This window comes from Oncorhynchus tshawytscha, linkage group LG10 (assembly GCF_018296145.1).
Source record: "Oncorhynchus tshawytscha isolate Ot180627B linkage group LG10, Otsh_v2.0, whole genome shotgun sequence".
NCBI classification, from domain to species: Eukaryota; Metazoa; Chordata; class Actinopteri; order Salmoniformes; family Salmonidae; genus Oncorhynchus; species Oncorhynchus tshawytscha.
The window spans coordinates 84,324,730-84,351,119 of record NC_056438.1 but is presented as its reverse complement, the minus strand read 5'-3'; the positions used below and the strand labels follow the sequence as shown (position 1 = coordinate 84,351,119).

Genomic DNA, 26,390 nt, shown 5'->3' with positions numbered 1-26,390 from the left:
GGAAGAGGTGAGGGGAGAGGAGAGGGTTTACTCTGTCCAGAGAGGAAGAGGTGAAGGGAGGGAGAGGGTTTACTCTGTCCAGAGAGGAAGAGGTGAAGGGAGGAGAGGGTTTACTCTGTCCAGAGAGGAAGAGGTGAAGGGAGAGGGTTTACTCTGTCCAGAGAGGAAGAGGTGAAGAGGGGTTTACTCTGTCCAGAGAGGAAGAGGTGAGGAGGGTTTACTCTGTCCAGAGAGGAAGAAGGAGAGGGTTTACTCTGTCCAGAGAGGAAGAGGTGAGGGGAGAGGGTTTACTCTGTCCAGAGAGGAAGAGGTGAAGGGAGAGGGTTTACTCTGTCCAGAGAGGAAGAGGTGAGAGGAGGGTTTACTCTGTCCAGAGAGGGAGGTTTTACTCTGTCCAGAGAGGAAGAGGTGAGGGAGAGGGTTTACTCTGTCCAGAGAGGAAGAGGTGAGAGGGAGAGGGTTTACTCTGTCCAGAGAGGAAGAGGTGAAGGGAGAGGGGGTTTACTCTGTCCAGAGAGGAAGAGGTGAGAGGAGAGGGTTTACTCTGTCCAGAGAGGAAGAGGTGAGGGAGAGGGTTTTACTCTGTCCAGAGAGGAAGAGGTGAGGGGAAGAGAGGAGAGGGTTTACTCTGTCCAGAGAGGAAGAGGTGAAGGGAGAGGAGAGGGTTTACTCTGTCCAGAGAGGAAGAGGTGAGAGGAGAGGGGTTTACTCTGTCCAGAGAGGAAGAGGTGAGGGAGAGGAGAGGGTTTACTCTGTCCAGAGAGGAAGAGGTGAGGGAGAGGGTTTACTCTGTCCAGAGAGGAAGAGGTGAGAGGAGAGGGTTTACTCTGTCCAGAGAGGAAGAGGTGAGGGGAGAGGGAGAGGGTTTACTCTGTCCAGAGAGGAAGAGGTGAGGGAGAGGGTTTACTCTGTCCAGAGAGGAAGAGGTGAGGGAGGGAGAGGGTTTACTCTGTCCAGAGAGGAAGGTGAGGTCTCTGTCCAGAGAGGAAGAGGTGAAGGGAGAGGGTTTACTCTGTCCAGAGAGGAAGAGGTGAGAGGAGAGGGTTTACTCTGTCCAGAGAGGAAGAGGTGAGGGGAGAGGAGAGGGTTTACTGTCCAGAGAGGAAGAGGTGAGGGGAGGGAGAGGGTTTACTCTGTCCAGAGAGGAAGAGGTGAGGGAGAGGAGTTTACTCTGTCCAGAGAGGAAGAGGTGAGGGGAGAGGGTTTACTCTGTCCAGAGAGGAAGAGGTGAGGGAGAGGGTTTACTCTGTCCAGAGAGGATGAGGGAGAGGAGAGGGTTTACTCTGTCCAGAGAGGAAGAGGTGAGGGGAGAGGGAGGGTTTACTCTGTCCAGAGAGGAAGAGGTGAGGGGAGAGGGTTTACTCTGTCCAGAGAGGAAGAGGTGAGGGAGAGGGGGTTTACTCTGTCCAGAGAGGAAGAGGTGAGAGGAGAGGGTTTACTCTGTCCAGAGAGGAAGAGGTGAGGGGAGAGGGTTTACTCTGTCCAGAGAGGAAGAGGTGAGGGTTTACTCTGTCCAGAGAGGAAGCGGAAGAGGAGAGGGTTTACTCTGTCCAGGAGGAAGAGGGTTTACTCTGTCCAGAGAGGAAGAGGTGAGGGGAGAGGGTTTACTCTGTCCAGAGAGGAAGGGGTGACTCTGTACCGGTACCCCCTGTATATAGCCTCCACATTGACTCTGTACTGGTACCCAATGTATATAACCTCCACATTGACTCTGTACTGGTACCCCCTAAATATATAGCCTCCACATTGACTCTGTACTGGTACCTCCTGTATATAGCCTCCACATTGACTCTGTACCGGTACCCTGTGCATATAACCTCCACATTGACTCTGTACCGTAACACCCTGTATATAGCCTCCACATTGACTCTGTACCAGTACCCCTGTATATAACCTCCACATTGACTCTGTACCGGTACCCCCTGTTTATAGCCTCCACATTGACTCTGTACTGGTACCCCTGTATATAACCTCCACATTGACTCTGTACTGGTACCCCTGTATATAGCCTCCACATTGACTCTGTACTGGTACCCTGTATATAGCCTCCACATTGACTCTGTACTGGTACCCCCTGTATATAGCCTCCACATTGACTCTGTGCCGGTACCCCCTGTATATAGCCTCCACATTGACTCTGTACTGGTACCCCCTGTATATAACCTCGCTATTGTTATTTTACTGCTGCTCTTTAATTATTTATTACTTTTAGTGTAAAAAATGTACTATCCAATTTTTACTTTACCCTTTTTTTCTTAAAAACTGCATTGTTGGTTAAGATTAAGACTTGAAAGTCAGCATTTCACTGTGAGGTCTACTGCACCTGTTGTAAGTCAGCATTTCACTGTGAGGTCTACCTACACCTGTTGTATTCAGCATTTCACTGTGAGGTCTACCTACACCTGTTGTATTCAGCATTTCACTGTGAGGTCTACCTACACCTGTTGTATTCAGCATTTCACTGTGAGGTCTACCTACACCTGTTGTAAGTCAGCATTTCACTGTGAGGTCTACCTACACCTGTTGTAAGTCAGCATTTCACTGTGAGGTCTACCTACACCTGTTGTAAGTCAGCATTTCACTGTGAGGTCTACCTACACCTGTTGTAAGTCAGCATTTCACTGTGAGGTCTACCTACACCTGTTGTAAGTCAGCATTTCACTGTGAGGTCTACCTACACCTGTTGTATTCAGCATTTCACTGTGAGGTCTACCTACACCTGTTGTATTCAGCATTTCATTGTGAGGTCTACCTACACCTGTTGTAAGTCAGCATTTCACTGTGAGGTCTACCTACACCTGTTGTATTCAGCATTTCACTGTGAGGTCTACCTATACCTGTTGTAAGTCAGCATTTCACTGTGAGGTCTACCTACACCTGTTGTAAGTCAGCATTTCACTGTGAGGTCTACCTACACCTGTTGTAAGTCAGCATTTCATTGTGAGGTCTACCTACACCTGTTGTAAGTCAGCATTTCACTGTGAGGTCTACCTACACCTGTTGTATTCAGCATTTCACTGTGAGGTCTACCTACACCTGTTGTAAGTCAGCATTTCACTGTGAGGTCTACCTATACCTGTTGTAAGTCAGCATTTCACTGTGAGGTCTACCTACACCTGTTGTATTCAGCATTTCATTGTGAGGTCTACCTACACCTGTTGTATTCAGCATTTCATTGTGAGGTCTACCTACACCTGTTGTAAGTCAGCATTTCACTGTGAGGTCTACCTACACCTGTTGTAAGTCAGCATTTAACTGTGAGTTCTACCTACACCTGTTGTAAGTCAGCATTTCACTGTGAGGTCTACCTACACCTGTTGTAAGTCAGCATTTCACTGTGAGGTCTACCTACACCTGTTGTATTCAGCATTTCATTGTGAGGTCTACCTACAACTGTTGTAAGTCAGCATTTCACTGTGAGGTCTACCTACACCTGTTGTAAGTCAGCATTTCACTGTGAGGTCTACCTACACCTGTTGTATTCAGCATTTCATTGTGAGGTCTACCTACACCTGTTGTAAGTCAGCATTTCACTGTGAGGTCTACCTACACCTGTTGTATTCAGCATTTCACTGTGAGGTCTACCTACACCTGTTGTAAGTCAGCATTTCACTGTGAGATCTACCTACACCTGTTGTAAGTCAGCATTTCACTATGAGGTCTACCTACACCTGTTGTAAGTCAGCATTTCACTGTGAGGTCTACCTACACCTGTTGTAAGTCAGCATTTCACTGTGAGGTCTACCTACACCTGTTGTAAGTCAGCATTTCACTGTGAGGTCTACCTACACCTGTTGTAAGTCAGCATTTCACTGTGAGGTCTACCTACACCTGTTGTATTCAGCATTTCACTGTGAGGTCTACCTACACCTGTTGTATTCAGCATTTCATTGTGAGGTCTACCTACACCTGTTGTAAGTCAGCATTTCACTGTGAGGTCTACCTATACCTGTTGTAAGTCAGCATTTCACTGTGAGGTCTACCTACACCTGTTGTAAGTCAGCATTTCACTGTGAGGTCTACCTACACCTGTTGTAAGTCAGCATTTCACTGTGAGGTCTACCTATAACTGTTGTAAGTCAGCATTTCATTGCGAGGTCTACCTATACCTGTTGTAAGTCAGCATTTCACTGTGAGGTCTACCTATACCTGTTGTAAGTCAGCATTTCACTGTTAGGTCTACCTGCACCTGTTGTATTCAGCATTTCATTGTGAGGTCTACCTACACCTGTTGTATTCAGCATTTCATTGTGAGGTCTACCTACACCTGTTGTATTCAGCATTTCATTGTGAGGTCTACCTACACCTGTTGTATTCAGCATTTCACTGTGAGGTCTACCTATACCTGTTGTAAGTCAGCATTTCACTGTGAGGTCTACCTATACCTGTTGTAAGTCAGCATTTCACTGTGAGGTCTACCTACACCTGTTGTATTCAGCATTTCATTGTGAGGTCTACCTACACCTGTTGTATTCAGCATTTCATTGTGAGGTCTACCTACACCTGTTGTATTCAGCATTTCATTGTGAGGTCTACCTACACCTGTTGTAAGTCAGCATTTCATTGTGAGGTCTACCTATACCTGTTGTATTCCTCATTTCATTGTGAGGTCTACCTACACCTGTTGTATTCAGCATTTCATTGTGAGGTCTACCTACACCTGTTGTATTCAGCATTTCATTGTGAGGTCTACCTACACCTGTTGTATTCAGCATTTCATTGTGAGGTCTACCTACACCTGTTGTAAGTCAGCATTTCATTGTGAGGTCTACCTACACCTGTTGTATACAGCATTTCATTGTGAGGTCTACCTACACCTGTTGTATTCAGCATTTCATTGTGAGGTCTACCTACACCTGTTGTATTCAGCATTTCATTGTGAGGTCTACCTACACCTGTTGTAAGTCAGCATTTCACTGTGAGGTCTACCTACACCTGTTGTAAGTCAGCATTTCATTGTGAGGTCTACCTACACCTGTTGTAAGTCAGCATTTCACTGTGAGGTCTACCTGCACCTGTTGTATTCGGCGCATGTGACAACAATACAATTTGATTTGATTTATTGGGCCAGGGGCTGTGGGGCACGACATGTTTTTACTAAACAACACTAAACTGTCACCTACCTGATGATATTCTCCACAACACAACTATCACAGTGGCGATGAGGTGATTCTTTTTAAAGGGACACTGCTTGAAGAGAAGAATGAAACTCAATATCAGGACGTAAATCAGCAGGTTTTTTTCCACCAGCAGAAGACTGCTAGCAGGCACAGCGTTTGCCAAGCAGCAGGCCTATTGGAGTCCACAATAGCGATACTGCTCTCTGATGGTTAAAGTAAGAACTGTCATTGAACCCATTGAAAATAGGCGATCTCAGTGGAGAAATATTGTAAAAAAATATATATATATAAAAATGAAGGAAGTGGAAACTGAACACTTAACTGTGAAAATGACAACCATTGGTCGAGTACCAGAGTTTGAGACGACAAAAGAGGGTTCTGTTTCCTGTTTTGAGCGTTGGCTGGCTGCAAATGAAATCAAAGTTGAAAAGAAAGCAGATGTATTTCTCAGTGTTTTGGGTCTGAGTATGGATGAGTTGACCTAAGCAGAACTGACTGAAACTCTCTCAAGGCATTTCAAGCCAATTCTCATTGCAGAACGTTTTCTTGATGACACTCTCTGAGGGTGTATGTGGTCTCACAGGGGAAGCATATCACAGAGTGGCATTGACTAAAATACAGTAGAATAGAGTAAGTTAAGCAGCATGTAAACATTATTAAAGTGACCAGTGATTTCAAGTCTATGTATATGGGGCAGCAGCCTCTAAGGTGCAGGGTTGCGTAACCGGGTGGAAGCTGGCTAGTGATGGCGATTGAACAGTCTGATGGCCTTGAGACTGAAAAACAGCTTCTGTCTCTTGATCCCAGCTTTGATGCACCTGTACTGACCTCACCTTCTGGATGATAGCAGGGTGAACAGGCAGTGGCTCGGGTGGTTGTTGTCCTTGATGATCTTTTTGGGCTTCCTGGGACATCGGTGCTGTAGGTGTCCTGGAGGGCAGGTAGTTTGCCCCCGGTGACGCATTGTACAGACCGCACCACCCTCTGGAGAGCCCTGAGGTTGTGGGCGGTGCAATTGCCGTACCAGGCGGGGATACAGCCCGACAGGAGGCTCTCAATTCTGCATCTGTAAAAGTTTGTGAGGGTTTTAGGTGACAAGCCAAATTTCTTCAGCCTCCTGAGGTGTTGCACTTTCTTCACCACACTGTCTGTGTGGGTGGACAACTTCAGATTGTCAGTGATATGTACGCCGACGAACTTAAAACTTTCTCCACTGCTGTCCCATCGAAGTGGATACGATCTGAAGTCCACGATCAGCTCCTTTGTTTTGTTGACGTTGAGTGTGAGGTTATTTTCCTGGCACCACACTCCGATGGCCCTCACCTCCTCCCTGTAGGCTGTCTCATCATTGTTGCTATTCAAGCCTACTACTGTTGTGTCGTCTGCAAACTTGATGATTGAGTTGGAGGCGTGCTTGGCCACAAGGTTGCGGGTGAACAGAGAGTACAGGAGAGGGCTGAAAACGCACCCTTCACCACCTGGGGGCAGCCCGTCAGGAAGTCCAGGACCCAGGGCCTCAAGCTTAATGATGAGCTCGGAGGGTACTATGGTGTTGAATGCTGAGTTGTAGTCAATGAACAGTACTCTTACATAGGTATTCCTCTTATGCAGATGGGATGGGGGCGGTAGTCATTTAGCTCAGTTACCTTTGCATTCTTGGGTACAAGAACAATGGTGGCCATCTTCACGCATGTGGGAACAGCAGACTGGGATAGAGAGAGATTGAATATGTCCATAAACACACCAGCCAGCTGGTCTGCACATGAGGCTAGGGATGCCGTCTGGGCCGGCGGCCTTGCAAGGGTTAACATTTTTAAATGTCTTATGTCGGCCGGGTCAGTGGCACTGTGTTATACTTAAAGTGGGCAAAGAAGGTGTTTAGTTTGTCCGCAAGCAAAATGTTGGTGTCCGTGACGTGGCTGGTTTTCCTTTTGTAGTCCGTGATTGTCTGTAGACCCTGCCATATATGTCTTGTGTCTGAGCTGTTGAATTGTGACTGCACTTTGTCTTTATACTGACGTTTTGCCTGTTTGATTGCCTCACATCAATCTGCAGAGAAGAATGGGAGAAACTCCCTAAATACAGGTGTGCCAAGCTGTAGAGTCATACCTAAAACTCAAGCCTGTAATCACTGCCAAAGGTGCTTAAAAAGTACTGAGTAAAGGGGCTGAAAACTTATGTTGATGTAATATTTCCATTTTTTATTTTTAATACACTTGTAAAAATGTTTAAAAAAATATGTTTTGCTTTGTCATTATGGGGTATTGTGATGTCATTATGGGGTATTGTGATGTCATTATGGGGTATTGTGTGTAGATTGATGTGGGGTTAAACATTTTTTATACATTTTAGAATAAGGCTGTAACGTAACACAATGTGGAAAACATCAAGGGGTCTGAATACTTTCCAAATGCACTGTACATCATTATTAGAAGCCTCTTGCATCACATCTTTATTAGAAGCCTCTTGCATCACATCATTATTAGAAGCCTCTTGCATCACATCATTATTAGAAGCCTCTTGCATCACATCTTTATTAGAAGCCTCTTGCATCACATCATTATTAGAAGCCTCTTGCATCACATCTTTATTAGAAGCCTCTTGCATCACATCTTTATTAGAAGCCTCTTCATTATTAGCATCACATCATTATTAGAAGCCTCTTGCATCACATCATTATTAGAAGCCTCTTGCATCACATCATTATTAGAAGCCTCTTGCATCACATCATTATTAGAAGCCTCTTGCATCACATCTTTATTAGAAGCCTCTTGCATCACATCTTTATTAGAAGCCTCTTGCATCACATCATTATTAGAAGCCTCTTGCATCACATCATTATTAGAAGCCTCTTGCATCACATCATTATTAGAAGCCTCTTGCATCACATCTTTCCCTCTGATCAGCTGAGGCAGTTTGTTTTGCATTTCACTCATAATAGTATTTGAAATACTATTAAACTCAACGCATTATATTATCTCATTTTAAATCCATGTTTTAAACAAAGGTTGAGAGTAGAACAACTCATTCGACTCCTGTTTTATGAGAGCATGTACATGTTCAACACATACAGTCGTGCTGTTATCAACTAGACTGCGATGAAACGTTCAACATTCACTGAGAGGGAAAACACTAAAGTGTGTAAATGTTGTGTTTAGCTGAGGCATCCATCCATCCCCATTATGTATTGCAGGATATTTGACAGAATAATAACACCAATGGTTTTATGCAGCAGTGAGATACAAGCAGAAACAGTGTAAAAATGGACACTGTCTGGAATTATGCAATCAAACCAATCATTCAAGGTGACTCATTAATTCAGGATGTACATGTTGTTCTGGTACAGTCTCTTCATCAAAGACCTCAGGTGAATCATCTATCGGTCTGATGTGCTGATCTGGATTGATGCTAGGGGATAACTGATCTCCAGGTGTGTCCGCTGCTAGGTGGATGCGTCTATGCCTGTCCAGATGCCCTTGTTGGATAAAGCTCTTCCAACAGAGGGAGCAATGATAGGGTCTTTCCCCTGTGTGAGTCCTCTGATGAGCCTGGAGGTGAGCCAGCTGGGAGAAGCCTCTCCCACAGTCAGAGCAGCAGTGAGGTTTTTCCCCTGTGTGGGTTTGGCTGTGCTTTTTCAGAGCCCCAGAGTTTATAAACGTCTTACCGCAGGCCGAGACAGCACAGACGTAGGGTCTCTCTCCTGAGTGAATCCTCTGGTGGTCCTTCAGAGCTCCTGGGTGGGAGAAGGTCTTCAGACACTCTGAGCAGTGGTACGGCCTCTCTCCTGTGTGAGTACGCATGTGTTGGATCAGCTGGCCTGAGTTGGAGAATCTCCTTCCACAGTCAGAGGCAGAGCAGGGGTAAGGCTTCTCTCCTGTGTGAGTCCTGTGGTGTATCTGTAGGTGTTCTAACTTGGAGAAACTCTTGCCGCACTCTGTGAAAGTGCAGTGGAATGGCTTCTCTCCTGTGTGTGTTCTCTGGTGCTTGGCCAGGCCTCCTGGCTGACTGAAGCTCTTGCCACAGACCAGACAGTGGTACGGTCTCTCTCCTGTGTGGATCACCTGATGACTCCTCAGGTTGCCAGAGTGACTGAAGCTCCGCCCACACTCAGAGCAGTGATAAGGCCTCTCTCCTGTGTGAGTACGCATGTGTCTCCGCAGGGTTGATGAGTTGTAGAAATACTTCCCACAGGCTAAGCAAGGGTAGTTGGTTTCAGTGGTGTGACTCCGCTGATTCTTCTGGAGTGATTCTGAAGGGTCTATAGCCTGGTCTATACATCCACCTGCAGGACAGGAGTGGAACAGCATTACTTTAGACATGTTTTCATAGTGCTGTATTCAAATGTAGGATATTTTATTAGTTTTGAACTTGACATAATTTCATTTATTGATTTTTTTGTAGAAACAATTAATCTTTAAACACAAAACAACAACCAACATACAGTACCAGTCAAAAGTGAAGACATCAAAACCATGAAATAACACATATGGAATCATGTAGTAACCAAAAAAAGTGTTAAACAAATCAAAATATATTTTCTATTTGAGATTCTTCAAAGTAGCCACCTTTGGCCTTGATGACAGCTTTGAAAGTTTCTTCAAGTGCAGTCGCAAAAACCATCAAGTGCTATGATGAAACTGGCTCTCATGAGGACCACCACAGGAAAGGAAGACCCAGAGTTACCTCTGCTGCAGAGGATAAATTCATTAGAGTTACCAGCCTCAGAAATTGCAGCCCAAATAAATTCTTCAGAGTTCAAGGAACAGACACATCTCAACATCAACTGTTCAGAGAAGACTGCGTGAATCAGGCCTTCATGGTTGAATTGCTGCAAAGAAACCACTACTAAAGGTCACCGATAAGAAGATGAGACTTGCTTGGGCCAAGAAACACGAGTAATGGAGATTAGACCGGTGGAAATCTGTCCTTTGGTCTAATGAGTCCAAATTTGAGAATATTGGTTCCAACCGCAGTGTCTCTGTGAGACGCAAAGTAGGTTAACGGATGATCTCTGCATGTGTGGTTTCCACTGTGAAGCATGGAGGAGGAGGTGTGATGGTGCTTTGCTGGTGACACTGTCTGGTTTAATTTAGAATTCAAGGCACACTTAACCAGCATGACTACCACAGCATTCTGCAGCAATACGCCATCTCATCTGGTTTGTGCTTAGTGGGACTATAATTTGTTTTTCAACAAGACAATGACCCAACACACCTCCAGGCTGTGTAAGGGCTATTTGACCAAGAAGGAGAGTGATGGAGTGCTGCATCAGATGACCTGGCCTCCACAATCACCCGACCTAAACCCAAATGAGATGGTTTGGGATGAGTTGGACCACAGAGTGAAGGAAAAGCAGCCAACAAGTGCTCAGCATATGTGGGAACTCCTTCAAGACTGTTGGAAAAGCATTCCTCATGAAGCTGGATGAGAGAATGACAAGAGTGTGCAAAGCTGCAATCAAGGCAAAGGGTGGCTATTTTGAAGAATCTCAAAAATAACATTTTAATTAGTTTGACACTTTTTTGGTTACTACATGATTCCATATGTGTTATTTCATAGTTTTGATGTCTTCTATATTATTCTACAATGTAGAAAATAGTAAAAAAATAAAGAAAAACTATTGAATGAGTCGGTGTGTCCAAACTTTTGACTGGTACTGTATTAAACAAGAAAACACTAATACAAATCCATAGGGAGAAAACAGACACTGCAAAACCATAGAGATGTTTTCCTGATAAATGATCTGCGAGTTCATGATATTCTGTTGTGTGCCCTAAAGGAAACACGGGAAGTGTTCCCATCTCATCTTGAAGTCTGGATTGGTTTTCTCTGGCCTCTTTGCCAACATGATTTCATACAATGTTGATTTTATCAAAGTATTCATCCATTCTGTCCACACGGGGGAGGCCTTCATTGTAAAATAAGAATTTGTCCTGAACTGACTTGCCTAGTTAAAGAAAGGTTAAATCAAAAACAAACGACTCAGAGCTTTTCCAATATTTTAGGACTAGCCTTAACAAAATACCTCAACATAATATTTTACATTCTGTCTGGTTAATCTCTCTTATTTCAAATGTCAATCAACAGACAGCTTTGGTGACCTATAAGTAGGTACCTGGGATCCAAGGCCATCTCCCATGCACTATAAGGCTTTGTCCCATAGGGGGTGCACAATCGGGCTTTCCCACAATGCATCTATGCATTACACATTTCCTTCACATCATCCTATGGAACTCTACAGGAGGGACATAAAATCTATGAATTTTTACCTTTCTATTGGCTTCTCTGACATTTCCCCCAATATCTGAGTTAATATACAATCATATCCTCTTATTTGAACTGGGTGATTATGACCAAAACCCATTTCACAATAAATGGACTGATTTATCACAATAATGATCAATTGAATGATATGTTTATCAAATCAATAAGCAGTTACTGTCTTTTTATTTCACCCTTTAAAAATCAGACTATTTTTGAACGTCATTTGATTAACAGACTTCAGATCGATATCAGTAAAATGTCCTCGATAAAATCTTTGGACGTTGTCGATATATCGGTTTATCATCCTCTACTTCTTACGTCACATTGTCCCTCTGCTACAGGTTCACATGATGAACATGCTGATTGTACAGAGCTTGGTGATGAAAACACATCTTCTACAACATTGTTGCCTTTTTGACATAATGGCACCACCTAGTGTAGAGAAAGATTTTAATTAGCATATATCACTATCACACACTTTATACAAAAATACCTTATTCTTGTTCAGGTCTCCCAGAGTAGGAACCCTTCTTTGACCCATTTCCCCCACATTATAGACTGCTTCCTCACACAGTACCAGACAAAAGCATTTCTTTGTCTGTGTGGAGACTCTCTGATCGTTGTATGTACTGACAACCAGGCCGCTCAGGAATGGCCGCGAAATGGATTAATGCTCTGAATATCATTGGCTCTTTTTGGGACAGAATATGTAGCGGTCCAAAAGGAGCTGTTAAACCCCGTTCAAATTCAAACCATCTCTCCTCAACTTCCTCTAGTGTTTAGCTGTTCTGGATCGCTGGAGAGGTCACGTTGGAGAGGTCACGTTGGAGGTCACGTTGGAGAGATCACGGAGAGGTCACGGAGAGCTCACGTCGGAGAGCTCACGTTGGAGAGGTCACGCTGGAGGTCACGTTGGAGAGGTCACGTTGGAGGTCACGTTGGACAGGTCTCGGAGAGGTCACGTTGGAGAGGTCTCGGAGAGGTCACGTTGGAGAGATCGCGTTGGAGAGGTCACGTTGGAGAGATCACGTTGGAGAGGTCACGTTGGAGTTCACGTTGGACAGGTCTCGGAGAGGTCACGTTGGAGAGGTCTCGGAGAGGTCACGTTGGAGAGGTCTCGGAGAGGTCACGTTGGAGAGATCGCGTTGGAGAGGTCACGTTGGAGAGATCACGTTGAGAGGTCACGCTGGAGATCACGTTGGACAGGCCTCGGAGAGGTCACGTTGGAGAGGTCACGTTGGAGGTCACGTTGGAGAGATGACAGAGAGGTCACGTTGGAGAGATCACGTTGGAGAGGTCACGTTGGAGAGGTCACGTTGGAGAGATCACGTCGGAGAGGTCACGTTGGAGAGGTCACGTTGGAGAGGTCACGTTGGAGAGGTCTCGGAGAGGTCACGTTGGAGAGTTCACGTTGGAGAGTTCACACTGGAGGTCACGTTGGACAGGTCTCGGAGAGGTCACGCTGGAGTGGTCTCGGAGAGGTCACGTTGGAGAGGTCACGTTGGGAGAGATCACGTTGGAGAGGTCACGTTGGACAGTTCCACATCTGGAAGTCCTTTCCTTTAGGGGCATGTATTTTCTGCATGCTGATGCAGGTCGTTTCCCTCCCATACACTCTTTAACAATAGCTTTACACTGCTTAAACATTGATGGAATGCAAATCGGTAGAATCATTGAAATATAATTCTATTTAGGAACCCCCCCCCATAAACAAAGATTTTCATCAGCCCTGAAACCAGGAAATAAGTTACCCTGGTTCGTTTCCCTATGGAAAAATGAATGGGGAAGGAATGGGGTTCTGGAATTAAGGCTGAAAATAAGGTAAACATGTTCCATGTTCTATGATATAATAACAGTTAACATGGCCTTTATGATTAATGAAGCCTTTGTGATTTACGGAGCATTCCGGAAAGCATCCGGACCCTTTAACTTTTTCCACATTTTATTACGTTACAGCCTAATTCTAAAATGGATTCATTTAAATAAACATCTCAATCTACATACAATACCCCATGATGACAAAGCAAAAACATTTGCCCATTTATCCAAAATAAAAAACAGAGGGCTTATTTACAAAGGTATTCAGACCCTTTGCTATGAGACTTGAAATTGAGCTCAGGTGCATCCTGTTTCCATTGAACATCCTTCAGATGTTGAATGTAAAGGGATGGAATAAGAATAAGTACATATAAATATTTGGATGAGCGATGACTGAGCAGCATAGGCAAGATGTAACAGATTTATTCATTATTAAAGTGACTGGTCATCCATATATTAAAGTGGCCAATGATTTTGAGTCGGTGTGTAGGCAGCAGCCTCTCTGTGTTAGTGATGGCTGTTTAACAGTTTAATTACTGAGGATGATAGGGGACAATATTGCCACTCCTATTTGCCAAATTTTAAATTTAAGCCTACTAGAAAGTGTGTGCCCTCAGGCCTGGGAGTACAAGAGAGGGAGGGGTACAGGAGGGGGCTGAGCACGCACCCTTGTGGGGCCCCAGTGTTGAGGATCAGCGGGGTGGAGCTCACCACCTTGGGGCGGCCCGTCAGGAAGTCCAGGAACCAGTTGCACAGGGTGGGGTTGAGACCCAGGGCCTCCAGCTTAATGATGAGCTTGGAGGGTACTATGGTGTTAAATGCTGAGCTGTAGTCAATGAACAGCATTCTTACATAGGTATTCCTCTTGTCCAGATGGGAAAGGGCAGTGTGCAGAGTGATGGCGATTGCATCTTCTGTAGACCTATTGGGGCGGTAAACAAATTGGAGTGGGTCTAGGGTGGCAGGTAGGGTGGAGGTGATATGATCCTTGACTAGTCTCTCAAACACTTCATGATGACAGAAATGAGTGCTACGGGGCGATAGTCATTTAGTTCAGTTCTCTTTGCTTTCACCTGTGGTAAATTCAAATCAAATCAAATCAAATTGTATTTGTCACATACACATGGTTAGCAGATGTTAATGCGAGTGTAGCGAAATGCTTGTGCTTCTAGTTCCAACAATGCAGTAATAACAAACAAGTAATCTAACTAACAATTCCAAAAAAACTGTCTTATACACAGTGTAAGGGGATAAAGAATATGTACATAAGGATATATGAATGAGTGATGGTACAGAGCAGCATAGGCAAGATACAGTAGATGATATCGAGTACAGTATATACATATGAGATAAGTATGTAAACCAAGTGGCATAGTTAAAGTGGCAAGTGATACATGTATTACATAAGGATGCAGTCGATGATATAGAGTACAGTATCTACGTATGCATATGAGATGAATAATGTAGGGTAAGTAACATTATATAAGGTAGCATTGTTTAAAGTGGCTAGTGATATATTTACATCATTTCCCGTCAATTCCCATGATTAAAGTGGCTGGAGTAGAGTCAGTGTCATTGACAGTGTGTTGGCAGTAGCCACTCAATGTTAGTGGTGGCTGTTTAACAGTCTGATGGCCTTGAGATAGAAGCTGTTTTTCAGTCTCTCGGTCCCAGCTTTGATGCACCTGTACTGACCTCGCCTTCTGGATGACAGCGGGGTGAACAGGCAGTGGCTCGGGTGGTTGATGTCCTTGATGATCTTTATGGCCTTCCTGTAACATCGGGTGGTGTAGATGTCCTGGAGGGCAGGTAGTTTGCCCCGGTGATGCGTTGTGCAGACCTCACTACCCTCTGGAGAGCCTTACGGTTGAGGGCGGTGCAGTTGCCATACCAGGCGGTGATACAGCCCGCCAGGATGCTCTCGATTGTGCATCTGTAGAAGTTTGTGAGTGCTTTTGGTGACAAGCCGAATTTCTTCAGCCTCCTGAGGTTGAAGAGGCGCTGCTGCGCCTTCCTCACGATGCTGTCTGTGTGAGTGGACCAATTCAGTTTGTCTGTGATGTGTATGCCGAGGAACTTAAAACTTGCTACCCTCTCCACTACTGTTCCATCGATGTGGATGGGGGGGTGTTCCCTCTGCTGTTTCCTGAAGTCCACAATCATCTCCTTAGTTTTGTTGACGTTGAGTGTGAGGTTATTTTCCTGACACCACACTCCGAGGGCCCTCACCTCCTCCCTGTAGGCCGTCTCGTCGTTGTTGGTAATCAAGCCTACCACTGTTGTGTCTTCCGCAAACTTCATTCAATTGATTGGACATGATTTGGAAAAGCAGACACATGTCAATATAAAGTCCCACAGTTGACAGTGCATGTCAGAGCAGAAACCAAGTCATGAGGTCAAATGAATTGTCCGCAGAGCACCGAGACAGGATTGTGTCGAGGCACAGATCTGGGGAAGGGTACCGAAAAATGTCTGCAGCATTGAAGGTCCCCAAGAACACAATGGCCTCCATCATTCTTAAATAGAACACGTTTGGAACCACCAAGACTCTTCCTAGAGCTAGTCAGACACTCCTAATGTTCCCCCTCCTCTCCATGTACACCGTTCCCCAGACACTCATGTCCCCAGTCTTCTCCTACCATGTGCACTGTTCTCCAGACACCCCTAATGTCCCCCCTCCTCTCCATGTACACCGTTCCCCAGACACTCATGTCCCCAGTCTTCTCCTACCATGTGCACTGTTCTCCAGACACCCCTAATGTCCCCCTCTCCTCTATGTACACTGTTCTCCAGACACCCCTAATGTCCCCCTCTCCTCTATGTACACTGTTCTCCAGACACCCCTAATGTCCCCTCTCCTCTATGTACACTGTTCTCCAGACACCCCTAATGTCCCCCTCTCCTCTATGTACACTGTTCTCCAGACACCCCTAATGTCCCCCTCTCCTCTATGTACACTGTTCTCCAGACACCCCTAATGTCCCCCTCTCCTCTATGTACACTGTTCTCCAGACACCCCTAATGTCCCCCTCTCCTCTATGTACACTGTTCTCCAGACACCCCTAATGTCCCCCCTGTCCCCCCCTAATGTCCCCCTCTCCTCTATGTACACTGTTCTCCAGACACCCCTAATGTCCCCCTCTCCTCCTCAACATGTACACTGTTCTCCAGACACCCCTAATGTCCCCCTCTCCTCTATGTACACTGTTCTCCAGACACCCCTAATGTCCCCCTCTCCTCTATGTACACTGTTCTCCAGACACCCCTAATGTCCCCCTCTCCTCCTCAACATATACACTGTTCTCCAGACACCCCTAATGTCCCTCCTCTCCTCCTCAACATGTACACTGTTCTCCAGACACCCCTAATGTCCCCCTCTCCTCTATGTACACTGTTCTCCAGACACCCCTAATGTCCCCCCTCCCTCTATGTACACTGTTCCCCAGACACCCCTAATGTCCCCCTCTCCTCTATGTACACTGTTCTCCAGACACCCCTAATGTCCCCCTCTCCCTCTATGTACACTGTTCTCCAGACACCCCTAATGTCCCCCTCTCCTCTATGTACACTGTTCTCCAGACACCCCTAATGTCCCCCTCTCCTCCATGTACACTGTTCTCCAGACACCCCTAATGTCCCCCTCTCCTCCTCAACATGTACACTGTTCTCCAGACACCCCTAATGTCCCTCCTCTCCTCTATGTACACTGTTCTCCAGACACCCTAATGTCCCTCCTCTCCTCCATGTACACTGTTCTCCAGACACCCCTAATGTCCCTCCTCTCCTCTATGTACACTGTTCTCCAGACACCCCTAATGTCCCTCCTCTCCTCTATGTACACTGTTCTCCAGACACCCCTAATGTCCCTCTCCTCCTCAACATGTACACTGTTCTCCAGACACCCCTAATGTACCCCCTCTCCTCTATGTACACTGTTCTCCAGACACCCCTAATGTCCCCCTCTCCTCTATGTACACTGTTCTCCAGACACCCCTAATGTCCCTCCTCTCCTCCATGTACACTGTTCTCCAGACACCCCTAATGTCCCCCTCTCCTCTATGTACACTGTTCTCCAGACACCCCTAATGTCCCCCCTCTCCTCTATGTACACTGTTCTCCAGACACCCCTAATGTCCCCCCTCTCCTCCATGTACACTGTTCTCCAGACACCCCTAATGTCCCCCCTCCTCTATGTACACTGTTCTCCAGACACCCCTAATGTCCCCCTCTCCTCTATGTACACTGTTCTCCAGACACCCCTAATGTCCCCCTCTCCTCCATGTACACTGTTCTCCAGACACCCCTAATGTCCCTCCTCTCCTCCTCAACATGTACACTGTTCTCCAGACACCCCTAATGTCCCCCTCTCCTCCTCAACATGTACACTGTTCTCCAGACACCCCTAATGTCCCCCTCTCCTCCATGTACACTGTTCTCCAGACACCCCTAATGTCCCCCCTCTCCTCCTCCATTCCACCGGGTCCTATAGCTGATTTCATGGATGAACTCTCGCCAAATCTAATATTTGTAACTCCACTCTGACACATTTTTATCCCATAAAAACACTTGTTTACATGTCTATTCTCAGCAGACACTTTAGTACTTTCAGAATAAAGGTTTTCTAGTGGGCTGAAAAAGTGTGTTCTGTTGGCACTTCATCTCAATAGAAGGTGTTTCAATGGACATTGTGAGAACGTAGAGCCACAGACCTGACAGGCTTTCTACTGATGGTGTAGTTCAATCTAAATTACACAGAGACGGCCCAGAAAATCAGGTTTCAATTTATTAACAAGATTAAAACTCTACATTTTAGTACAAAGTACTTTCGTTCACAGTGCGTCCATCAGGGGGGGGGGTGTGAGCAGGCAAAACAAAGGCCTGTTCTGATTGGCTGGCCTTGGGTTGAGTTGTCCTCTTCTAACCCATGGCAATGTCCTGGGGGGGGTTGGCTGGTTGACTGCAAGCCAGGCCTAATGGCCCAACATCAGTGCCCCACCTCACTAATGCTTGTGGCTGAATAGAAGCAATCCCTGCAGCAATGTTCCAACTTCTAGTGGAAAGCCTTCCCAGAAGAGTGGAGGCTGTTATAGCAGCAATGTTCCAACATCTAGTGGAAAGCCTTCCCAGAAGAGTGGAGGCTGTTATAGCAGCAATGTTCCAACATCTAGTGAAAAGCCTTCCCAGGAGAGTGGAGGCTGTTATAGCAGCAATGTTCCTCTAGTGACATCTAGTGGAAAGCCTTCCCAGAAGAGTGGAGGCTGTTATAGCAGCAATGTTCCAACATCTAGTGGAAAGCCTTCCCAGGAGAGTGGAGGCTGTTATAGCAGCAATGTTCCAACATCTAGTGGAAAGCCATCCCAGAAGAGTGGAGGCTGCTATAGCAGCAATGTTCCAACATCTAGTGGAAAGCCTTCCCAGAAGAGTGGAGGCTGCTATAGCAGCAATGGTCCAACATCTAGTGGAAAGCCTTCCCAGAAGAGTGGAGGCTGCTATAGCAGCAATGGTCCTACATCTAGTGGAAAGCCTTCCCAGAAGAGTGGAGGCTGTTATAGCAGCAATGTTCCAACATCTAGTGGAAAGCCTTCCCAGAAGAGTGGAGGCTGTTATAGCAGCAATGGTCCTACATCTAGTGGAAAGCCTTCCCAGAAGAGTGGAGGCTGTTATAGCAGCAATGTTCCAACATCTAGTGGAAAGCCTTCCCAGAAGAGTGGAGGCTGTTATCGCAGCAAAGGGGGGGGACAACTCCATATTAATGCCCATGATTTTGGAATGAGATGTTGGACCAGCAGGTGTCCACATATTTTTGGTAATTTCTGTTTGGCTGATGAGCTTCATCTATGGAAGAAAGGTAGTTGTGGAGGGTCACACATCCTTAGCCTTTCCAGGGGTACACTCGATTGGACGACCAAGAATCCTCATCGAAGCCATAATGCCGAATGCATTCTCTGCCTGTGAGAACGAGAGTGGTGAAGGTTCAAGGTACGCCCAGGTTTATTGAGACACCTGTGAATGAGAGGATATATGGCAGATACATACATGTCTGAGATACATTTTAATTATTATTATTTATTTTTTTAATTTTTAAACATCATATAATTTTCTAGAAACCATATTCCAAAAGCCTTAATAAAATGGCATTTCTCATCGAGGTGAATACATGTATGCAAGGGAAATTAGATTGAACATACCTGGATCCGGGCGCATGAGGTTCTCATGTGGAGGGGAAGCTGCATCTCCCAGGAAAACACAAGGAATTGTGGTTGTGGTACTGGCAGAACAGCTGGCGGTGGTAAAGGGTCTTCTGCAGCAGTTTGGACCCAAAAGAACTCTTGAGTCACTCCACCATTGCTCTCTCAGCCTTATACCCCTACATCCACCATTATACCCCTACATCCACCATTATGCCCCTACATCCACAAGCTGTTAAGGAGCCTTTTGGTCCTAGACTTGGCGCTCCGGTATCGATTGCCGTGCGGTAGCAGAGAAAACAGTCTATAACTTGGGTGACTGGAGTCTCTGACAATTTTATGGGCTTTCCTCTGACACAGCCAAGTATATAGGTCCTGGATGGCAAGAAGCTTGGCCCCAGTGATGTATTGGGCCATACGCACTACCCTCTGTAGCGCCTTGCGGTCAGATGCCGAGCAGTTGCCATAACAGGCGGTGATGCAACTGGTCAGGATGCTCTCAATGGTGCATCTGTAGAACCTTTTGAGGATTTGGGGACCCATGCCAAATCTTTTTAGTTTCCTGAGGGGGAATAGTCTTTGTCGTACCCTCTTCACGACTGTCTTGGTATGCTTGGACCATGATAGTTTGTTGGTGATGTGGACACCACACTGCCAGGTCTCTGACCTCCTCCCTATAGGCTGTCTCGTATTTGTCGGTGATTAGGCCTACCACTGTTGTGTCGTCAGCAAACTTAATGATGGTGTTGGAGTCGTGCTTGGCCATGCAGTCGTGGGTGAACAGGGAGTACAGGAGGGGACTGAGCACATACCCCTGAGGGGCCCCTGTGTTGAGGATCAGTGTGGCAGACAAATTGTTGCCTACTCTCACCACCTGGGGCAGCCCATTAGGAGGTCCAGGATCCAGTTGCAGAGGGGAGGTGTTTAGTCCCAGGGTCCTTAGCTTAGTGATGAGCTTTGAGGGCACTATGGTGTTGAACGCTGAGCTGTAGTCAATGAACAGCATTCTCACATAGGTGTTCCTTTTGTTCAGGTGTGAAAGGGCAGTGTGGAGTGCGATTGAGATTGCGTCATCGGTGGATCTGTTGGGGCGGTATGCGAATTGGAGTGGGTCTAGGGTGCCCGGGAGGATGCTGTTGATGTGAGCCATGACCAGCCTTTCAAAGCACTTCATGGCTACCGACGTGAGTGCCACGGGGCGGTAATCATTTAGGCAGGTTACCTTCACTTCCTTGGGCACAGGGACTACGGTGGTCTGCTTGAAACATGTAGGTATTACAGACCAGGTTGAAAATGTCAGTGACACGGTCGCTAGGTGTATGGTGTTTCCTCCGATACATTTGTGCGGCTGGCTTCCGGGTTGGATGGGCATTGTGTCAAGAAACAGTGAGGGTTGGTTGGGTTGTGTTTCGGAGGATGCATGGCTCTCGACCTTCGCCTCCCCAGAGTCCGTACGGGAGTTGCAGCGATGAGACAAGACTGTAACTACCAATTGGATACCATGAAAAAAGGGCAAAAAAAGGGGTGAAAAATACAACAACAACAAAAATGTCAGTGAAGACACTTGACAGTTGGTCCATGCCTTGAGTACACGCTCTGGTAATCAGTCTGGCCCAGCGGCTTTGTGAATGTTGACCTGTTTAAAGGTTTTGTTTGTCATTTTTGCTTGTAAGCAGGAATCAGGAGGATAGAATTATGATCAGATTTGCCAAATGGAGGGAGAGCTTTGTATGCATGTCTGTATATGGAGTAAAGGTGGTCTATGATTGTTTTTCTCTGGTTGCACATGTGACATGCTGGTAAAATGTGGTAAAACTGATTTAAGTTTCCCTGCATTAAAGTCCCCGGCCACTAGGGGCGCAGCTTCTGGGTGAGCATTTTCTTGTTTACTTATGGCCTTATACAGCTGGTTGAGTGCGCTCTTAGTGCCAGCGTCGGTCTGTGTAGACGGCTACAAATAATACAGATCAGAACTCCCTTGGTAGATCGTGTGGTCTACAGCTTATCATAAGGTACTCTACCTCAGGCGAGCAATACCTTGAGACTTCTTTAATATTAGACATCGCGCACCAGCTGTTATTGACAAAAAGACACACACCCCCACCCCTCGTCTTACCAGAGGTAGCGTCTCTGTTCTGCCAGTACATGGAAAATCACGCCAGCTCTATATTGTCCGTTTCGTCGTTCAGCCACGTCTCGGTGAAACATAAGATGTTACATTTTTTTATGTCCCGTTGGTAGGATAATCTTAAATCGTATGTTTAATTTATTTTCCAATGATTGCACGTTAGCAAGAAGAACGGATGGCAGTGGCAGTTTACTCGCTCGCCTACGGATTCTCAGAAGGCTGGCCAATCTGCGGCCCCTTTTCCTGCGTCTTTTTTTCACGCAAAAGGCGTGGATCTGGGCCTGTTCCAGTGAAAGGCGTGGATCTGGGCCTGTTCCAGTGAAAGGCGTGGATCTGGGCCTGTTCCAGTGAAAGGCGTGGATCTGGGCCTGTTCCAGTGAAAGGCGTGGATCTGGGCCTGTTCCAGTGAAAGGCGTGGATCTGGGCCTGTTCCAGTGAAAGGCGTGGATCTGGGCCTGTTCCAGTGAAAGGCGTGGATCTGGGCCTGTTCCAGTGAAAGGCGTGGATCTGGGCCTGTTCCAGTGAAAGGCGTGGATCTGGGCCTGTTCCAGTGAAAGGCGTGGATCTGGGCCTGTTCCAGTGAAAGGCGTGGATCTGGGCCTGTTCCAGTGAAAGGCGTGGATCTGGGCCTGTTCCAGTGAAAGGCGTGGATCTGGGCCTGTTCCAGTGAAAGGCGTGGATCTGGGCCTGTTCCAGTGAAAGGCGTGGATCTGGCCCTGTTCCAGTGAAAGGCGTGGATCTGGCCCTGTTCCAGTGAAAGGCGTGGATCTGGCCCTGTTCCAGTGAAAGGCATGGATCTGGCCCTGTTCCAGTGAAAGGTGTGGATCTGACCCTGTTCCAGTGAAAGGTATGGATCTGGGCCTGTTCCAGTGAAAGCAGTATATCCTTCTCGTCAGACTCGTTAAAAGGAAAACACTTCTTCCAGTCCGTGGTGAGTAATCTCTGTTCTGATTCAGCAACATTATGTACAAAATAAGTTAAAAAAGAAGTTACACAATATACAAAACAAATGAACAAAATTGCACAATTGGTTGTTAGAATGTAAAACGATGTTCTTTGGCGCCATCTTAGTCTTTATATGTGTTGCTAGGTACATCAAATCTAGTAGATCCCTATTATGTGTGTTGCTAGGTACATCACATCTAGTAGATCCCTATTTATGTGTGTTGCTAGGTACATCAAATCTAGTAGATCGCTATTATGTGTGTTGCTAGGTACATCAAATCTAGTAGATCCCTATTATTTGTGTTGCTAGGTACATCAAATCTAGTAGATCCCTATTATGTGTGTTGCTAGGTACATCAAATCTAGTAGATCGCTATTATTTGTGTTGCTAAGTACATCAAATCTAGTAGATAGCAACACAAATAATAGCGAGGTACATCAAATCTAGTAGATTCCTATTATGTGTGTTGCTAGGTACATCAAATCTAGTAGATCCCTATTATGTGTGTTGCTAGGTACATCAAATCTAGTATTCTAGTACATCAAATCAGGTTCCGTTTTAGGACGGCTATTGTTTTCTATATCTATTTTACCTCTTGGTGATGTTATTCAGAGACATATTGTTAACTTTCACTGCTATGCGGATAACACACAGCTGTACATTTCAATGAAACATGGTGAAGCCCCAAAATTGCCCTTGCTAGAAGCATGCGTTTCAGACATAAGGAAGGGGATGGCGGCAAATGTTTTACTTTTAAACTCAGACAAAACAGAGATGCTTGTTCTAGGTCCCAAGAAACAAAGATATCCTCTGTTGAATCTGACAATTAATCTTGATGGTTGTACATTCGTCTCAAAAAAAACTGTGAAGGACCTCGGTGTCACTCTGGACCCTGATCTCTCTTTTGAAGAACATATCAAGGACTGTTTCAAGGACAGCTTTTTTCCATCTACGTAACATTGCAAAAATCAGAAACTTTCTGTCCAAAAATGATGCTGCTAACCAACAAAGCATTACATGGGCTTGCTCCTACCTATCTTTCCGATTTGGTCCTGCCGTATATACCTACACGTACACTACGGTCACAAGACGCAGGCCTCCTTACTGCCCCTAGAATTTCTAAGCAAACAGCTGGAGGCAGGGCTTTCTCCTATAGAGCTCCAATTTTTAATGGAATGGTCTACCTATCCATGTGAGATGCAGACTCGGTCTCGACCTTTAAGTCTTTATTGAAGACTCATCTCTTCAGTGGGTCATATGATTAAGTGTACTCAGGAGTGTGAAGGTGAACAGAAAGGCTCTGGAGCAACGAACCGCCCTTTCTGTCTCTGTCTGACCGGTTCCCCTCTCTTCACTGGGATTCTCTGCCTCTAACCCTATTACAGGGGCTGAGTCACTGGCTTACTGGTGCTCTTTCATACCGTCCCTAGGAGGGGTGCTTCACTTGAGTGGGTTGAGTCACTGACGTGATCTTCCTGTCCGGGTTGGCGCCCCCCTTGGGTTGTGCCGTGGCGGAGATCTTTGTGGGCTTTCCTCTGCCTTGTATCAGGATGGTAAGTTGGTGGTTGAAGATATCCCTCTAGTGGTGTGGGGGCTGTGCTTTGGCAAAGTGGGTGGGGTTATATCCTGCCTGTTTGGCCCTGTCCAGGGGTATCATCGGATGGGGCCACAGTGTCTCCCGACCCTTCCTGTCTCAGCCTCCAGTATTTATGCTGCAGTAGTTTGTGGCAGGGGGCTGGGGTCAGTCTGTTATATCTGGAGTATTTATCCTGTCTTATCCAGTGTCCTGTGCGAATTTAAGTATGCTCTCTCTAATCCTCTCTCTTTCGGAGGAGGACCTGAGCCCTAGGACCACGCCTCAGGACTAACTGGTATGATGACTCCTTGCTGTCCCCAGTCCACCTGGCCGTGCTGCTGCTCCAGTTTCAACTGTTCTGCCTGCGGCTATGGAACCCTGACCATTTCAGCGGACGTGCTACCTGTCCCAGACCTGCTGTTTTCAACTCTCTAGAGACAGCAGGAGCGGTAGAGATACTCTCAATGATCGGCTATGAAAAGCCAACTGAAATTTACTCCTGAGGTGCTGACTTGCTGCACCCTCGACAACAACTGTGATTATTATTATTTGACCCTGCTGGTCATTTATGAACATTTGAACATCTTGGCCATGTTCTGTTATAATCTCCACCCGGCACAGCCAGAAGAGGACTGGCCACCCCTCAGAGCCTGGTTCCTATCTAGGTTTCTTCCTTGGTTTTGGCCTTTCTAGGGAGTTTTTCCCTAGCCACCGTGCTTCTACACCTGCATTGCTTGCTGTTTGGGTTTTTAGGCTGGGTTTCTGTACAGCACTTATCAGCTGATGTACGAAGGGCTTTATAAATACATTTGATTGATTGATTGTAGATCCCTATTATGCCTCTAAGTATATCAAATCTAGTAGATCCCGGGCAATTCGCACAACTATCATTATCTCGCCAGTCAAGTGTCTCTCTGTGTACACTATTATATCACATATAGAACAATGTGACAGATATTTCACCGGATGCATAAATGTCAAGCATCTGCCTGCTCACTGACCAGCAGTGGGAGAAGACAACCGAGATGGATTTTGGCCTACATTCTGCATATTTTCTCATCAATTTAAACATTTGATGTCAATACAGTTTTCTGTTCCCAAAACTAGAATATGTTATGAACAGAGTGGACTACGTTTAGTAGACTTTACCTTCTGAAAAGGTTTTTAAAAATAGCGTTGCTTAGGAGGAGTGCAAAAGAGAATTAAGTTATAGCACACACCAGAGTAGGCGTTCCCTAACGGAAATATGCAGATGAATGCCAGAACACGCCAATAGGATCTCTGGCTCTGCCCACCTCCTTAATTGTTCTGCCCACAATGACTCATTTGTTCCCTTTGGAAACAACAGGCTGTAGTCTATCTTCTTTCAGTTATAAAAATCTTTGTTTATTTTCTCCAGTACGTTTCTTCCTTGTTTGGTTGTTGTCGCTTCCTTGTTTGGCCGTAGATGGCTATTACCAGCTCACCGCCCTCTACTGTTCCTGGGTAATATTGCTGCTTTCCCCCTTATTTTTTTTGTTTTTCAAGCGAACGTCATTTTAGGGACCATGCGAGTATACTCGTACGGTTCGCCAGCCGCCAGCCGAACTGAAGCATGCCGACACCGGCTTTAGTGACTACAAAAATACGCCATAAATATTTCTTTCTATTATCACCCAATCAGACTTACCGTGTTCTTCTAGGTGACACGGTACCTCTTCTTGTTCCTCTTTCACACACCAGGACAGCCCTATTTTAAACAGAATAAAAACACAGATAGGCTATAACAAGAAATAATATCACAAGAACATACAGTTTAGCTACATGGATCCATTAAAACTTACTTGGTTCAGCTAAATAATCCACTACCTCTCCGTCTTCATCCTTCACCACAACGTTGATCCCGAGTACCGGATCAGAGTCCACTGGGTTGATTGATACCATCTCTGCTGTATCCAGTTCTGTGTTTTTACCATCTATGTTACTAGGCTAGCTAGCTATCTGTCAACGGTGAGTTATATAGCAGATAAACTCTACGAATTTCACAGTCCCAAGTAGAACGAAAACCAATGGCTAAACCTAAATCAGATTTTCTACAAACAGCGAGCTACTTGAAAGACTTGTTTTGTTGTTTGATAAAAACTTTCCTCTCCTCTTTTCTTACCGGATCAAGTTTTACGACACACCCTAAGCGCAGTGCATTGTGGTAGCTGCTGTTTTGAATGTTGGTGCGTACCAACTGAGCAAGTACATTAAAAAAATGGTAAAAACATGAACTAGCTTTTCACTGCTAACTAAACCGTAAACGAATAGGTCTTTACAGTTTCATATAGTGGTCACTATCTCTTTATATCGTTTAATAGTTCCGCCA

At 45.7% G+C, this 26,390-nt stretch overlaps 1 protein-coding gene across 2 annotated transcripts; it reads right to left on the bottom strand.

Moving 5' to 3' along the window:
* Nucleotides 1-7,778: 7,778 nt before the first annotated feature.
* Nucleotides 7,779-26,390, bottom strand: LOC112239224 (zinc finger protein 135). Of its 2 annotated transcripts, XM_024407711.2 has the most exons (4): nt 25,864-26,390; nt 25,710-25,769; nt 19,391-19,503; nt 18,939-19,151 (listed from the first exon to the last, which is right to left on the bottom strand). In XM_024407711.2, exons 1-4 carry the CDS (start codon nt 25,961-25,963, stop codon nt 19,065-19,067), a joined length of 360 nt encoding a protein of 119 aa, XP_024263479.1. In that variant the 5' UTR covers nt 25,964-26,390; the 3' UTR covers nt 18,939-19,064. The 2 variants fall into 2 exon arrangements, with proteins under 2 accessions (XP_024263478.1, XP_024263479.1); XM_024407710.2 differs by lacking the exons at nt 18,939-19,151; nt 19,391-19,503 and adding an exon at nt 7,779-9,402.

Excerpts from the sequence above, each read along its gene's own strand:
- LOC112239224 (XM_024407710.2), bottom strand. The coding sequence starts at position 25,963 with ATGGTATCAATCAACCCAGTGGACTCTGATCCGGTACTCGGGATCAAC. Across the intron at positions 25,770-25,863 it reads GGATTATTTAGCTGAACCAA|GGCTGTCCTGGTGTGTGAAA; the intron begins GTAAGTTTTAAT and ends TGTTTAAAATAG. Across the intron at positions 9,403-25,709 it reads GTGTCACCTAGAAGAACACG|GTGGATGTATAGACCAGGCT; the intron begins GTAAGTCTGATT and ends CCTGTCCTGCAG.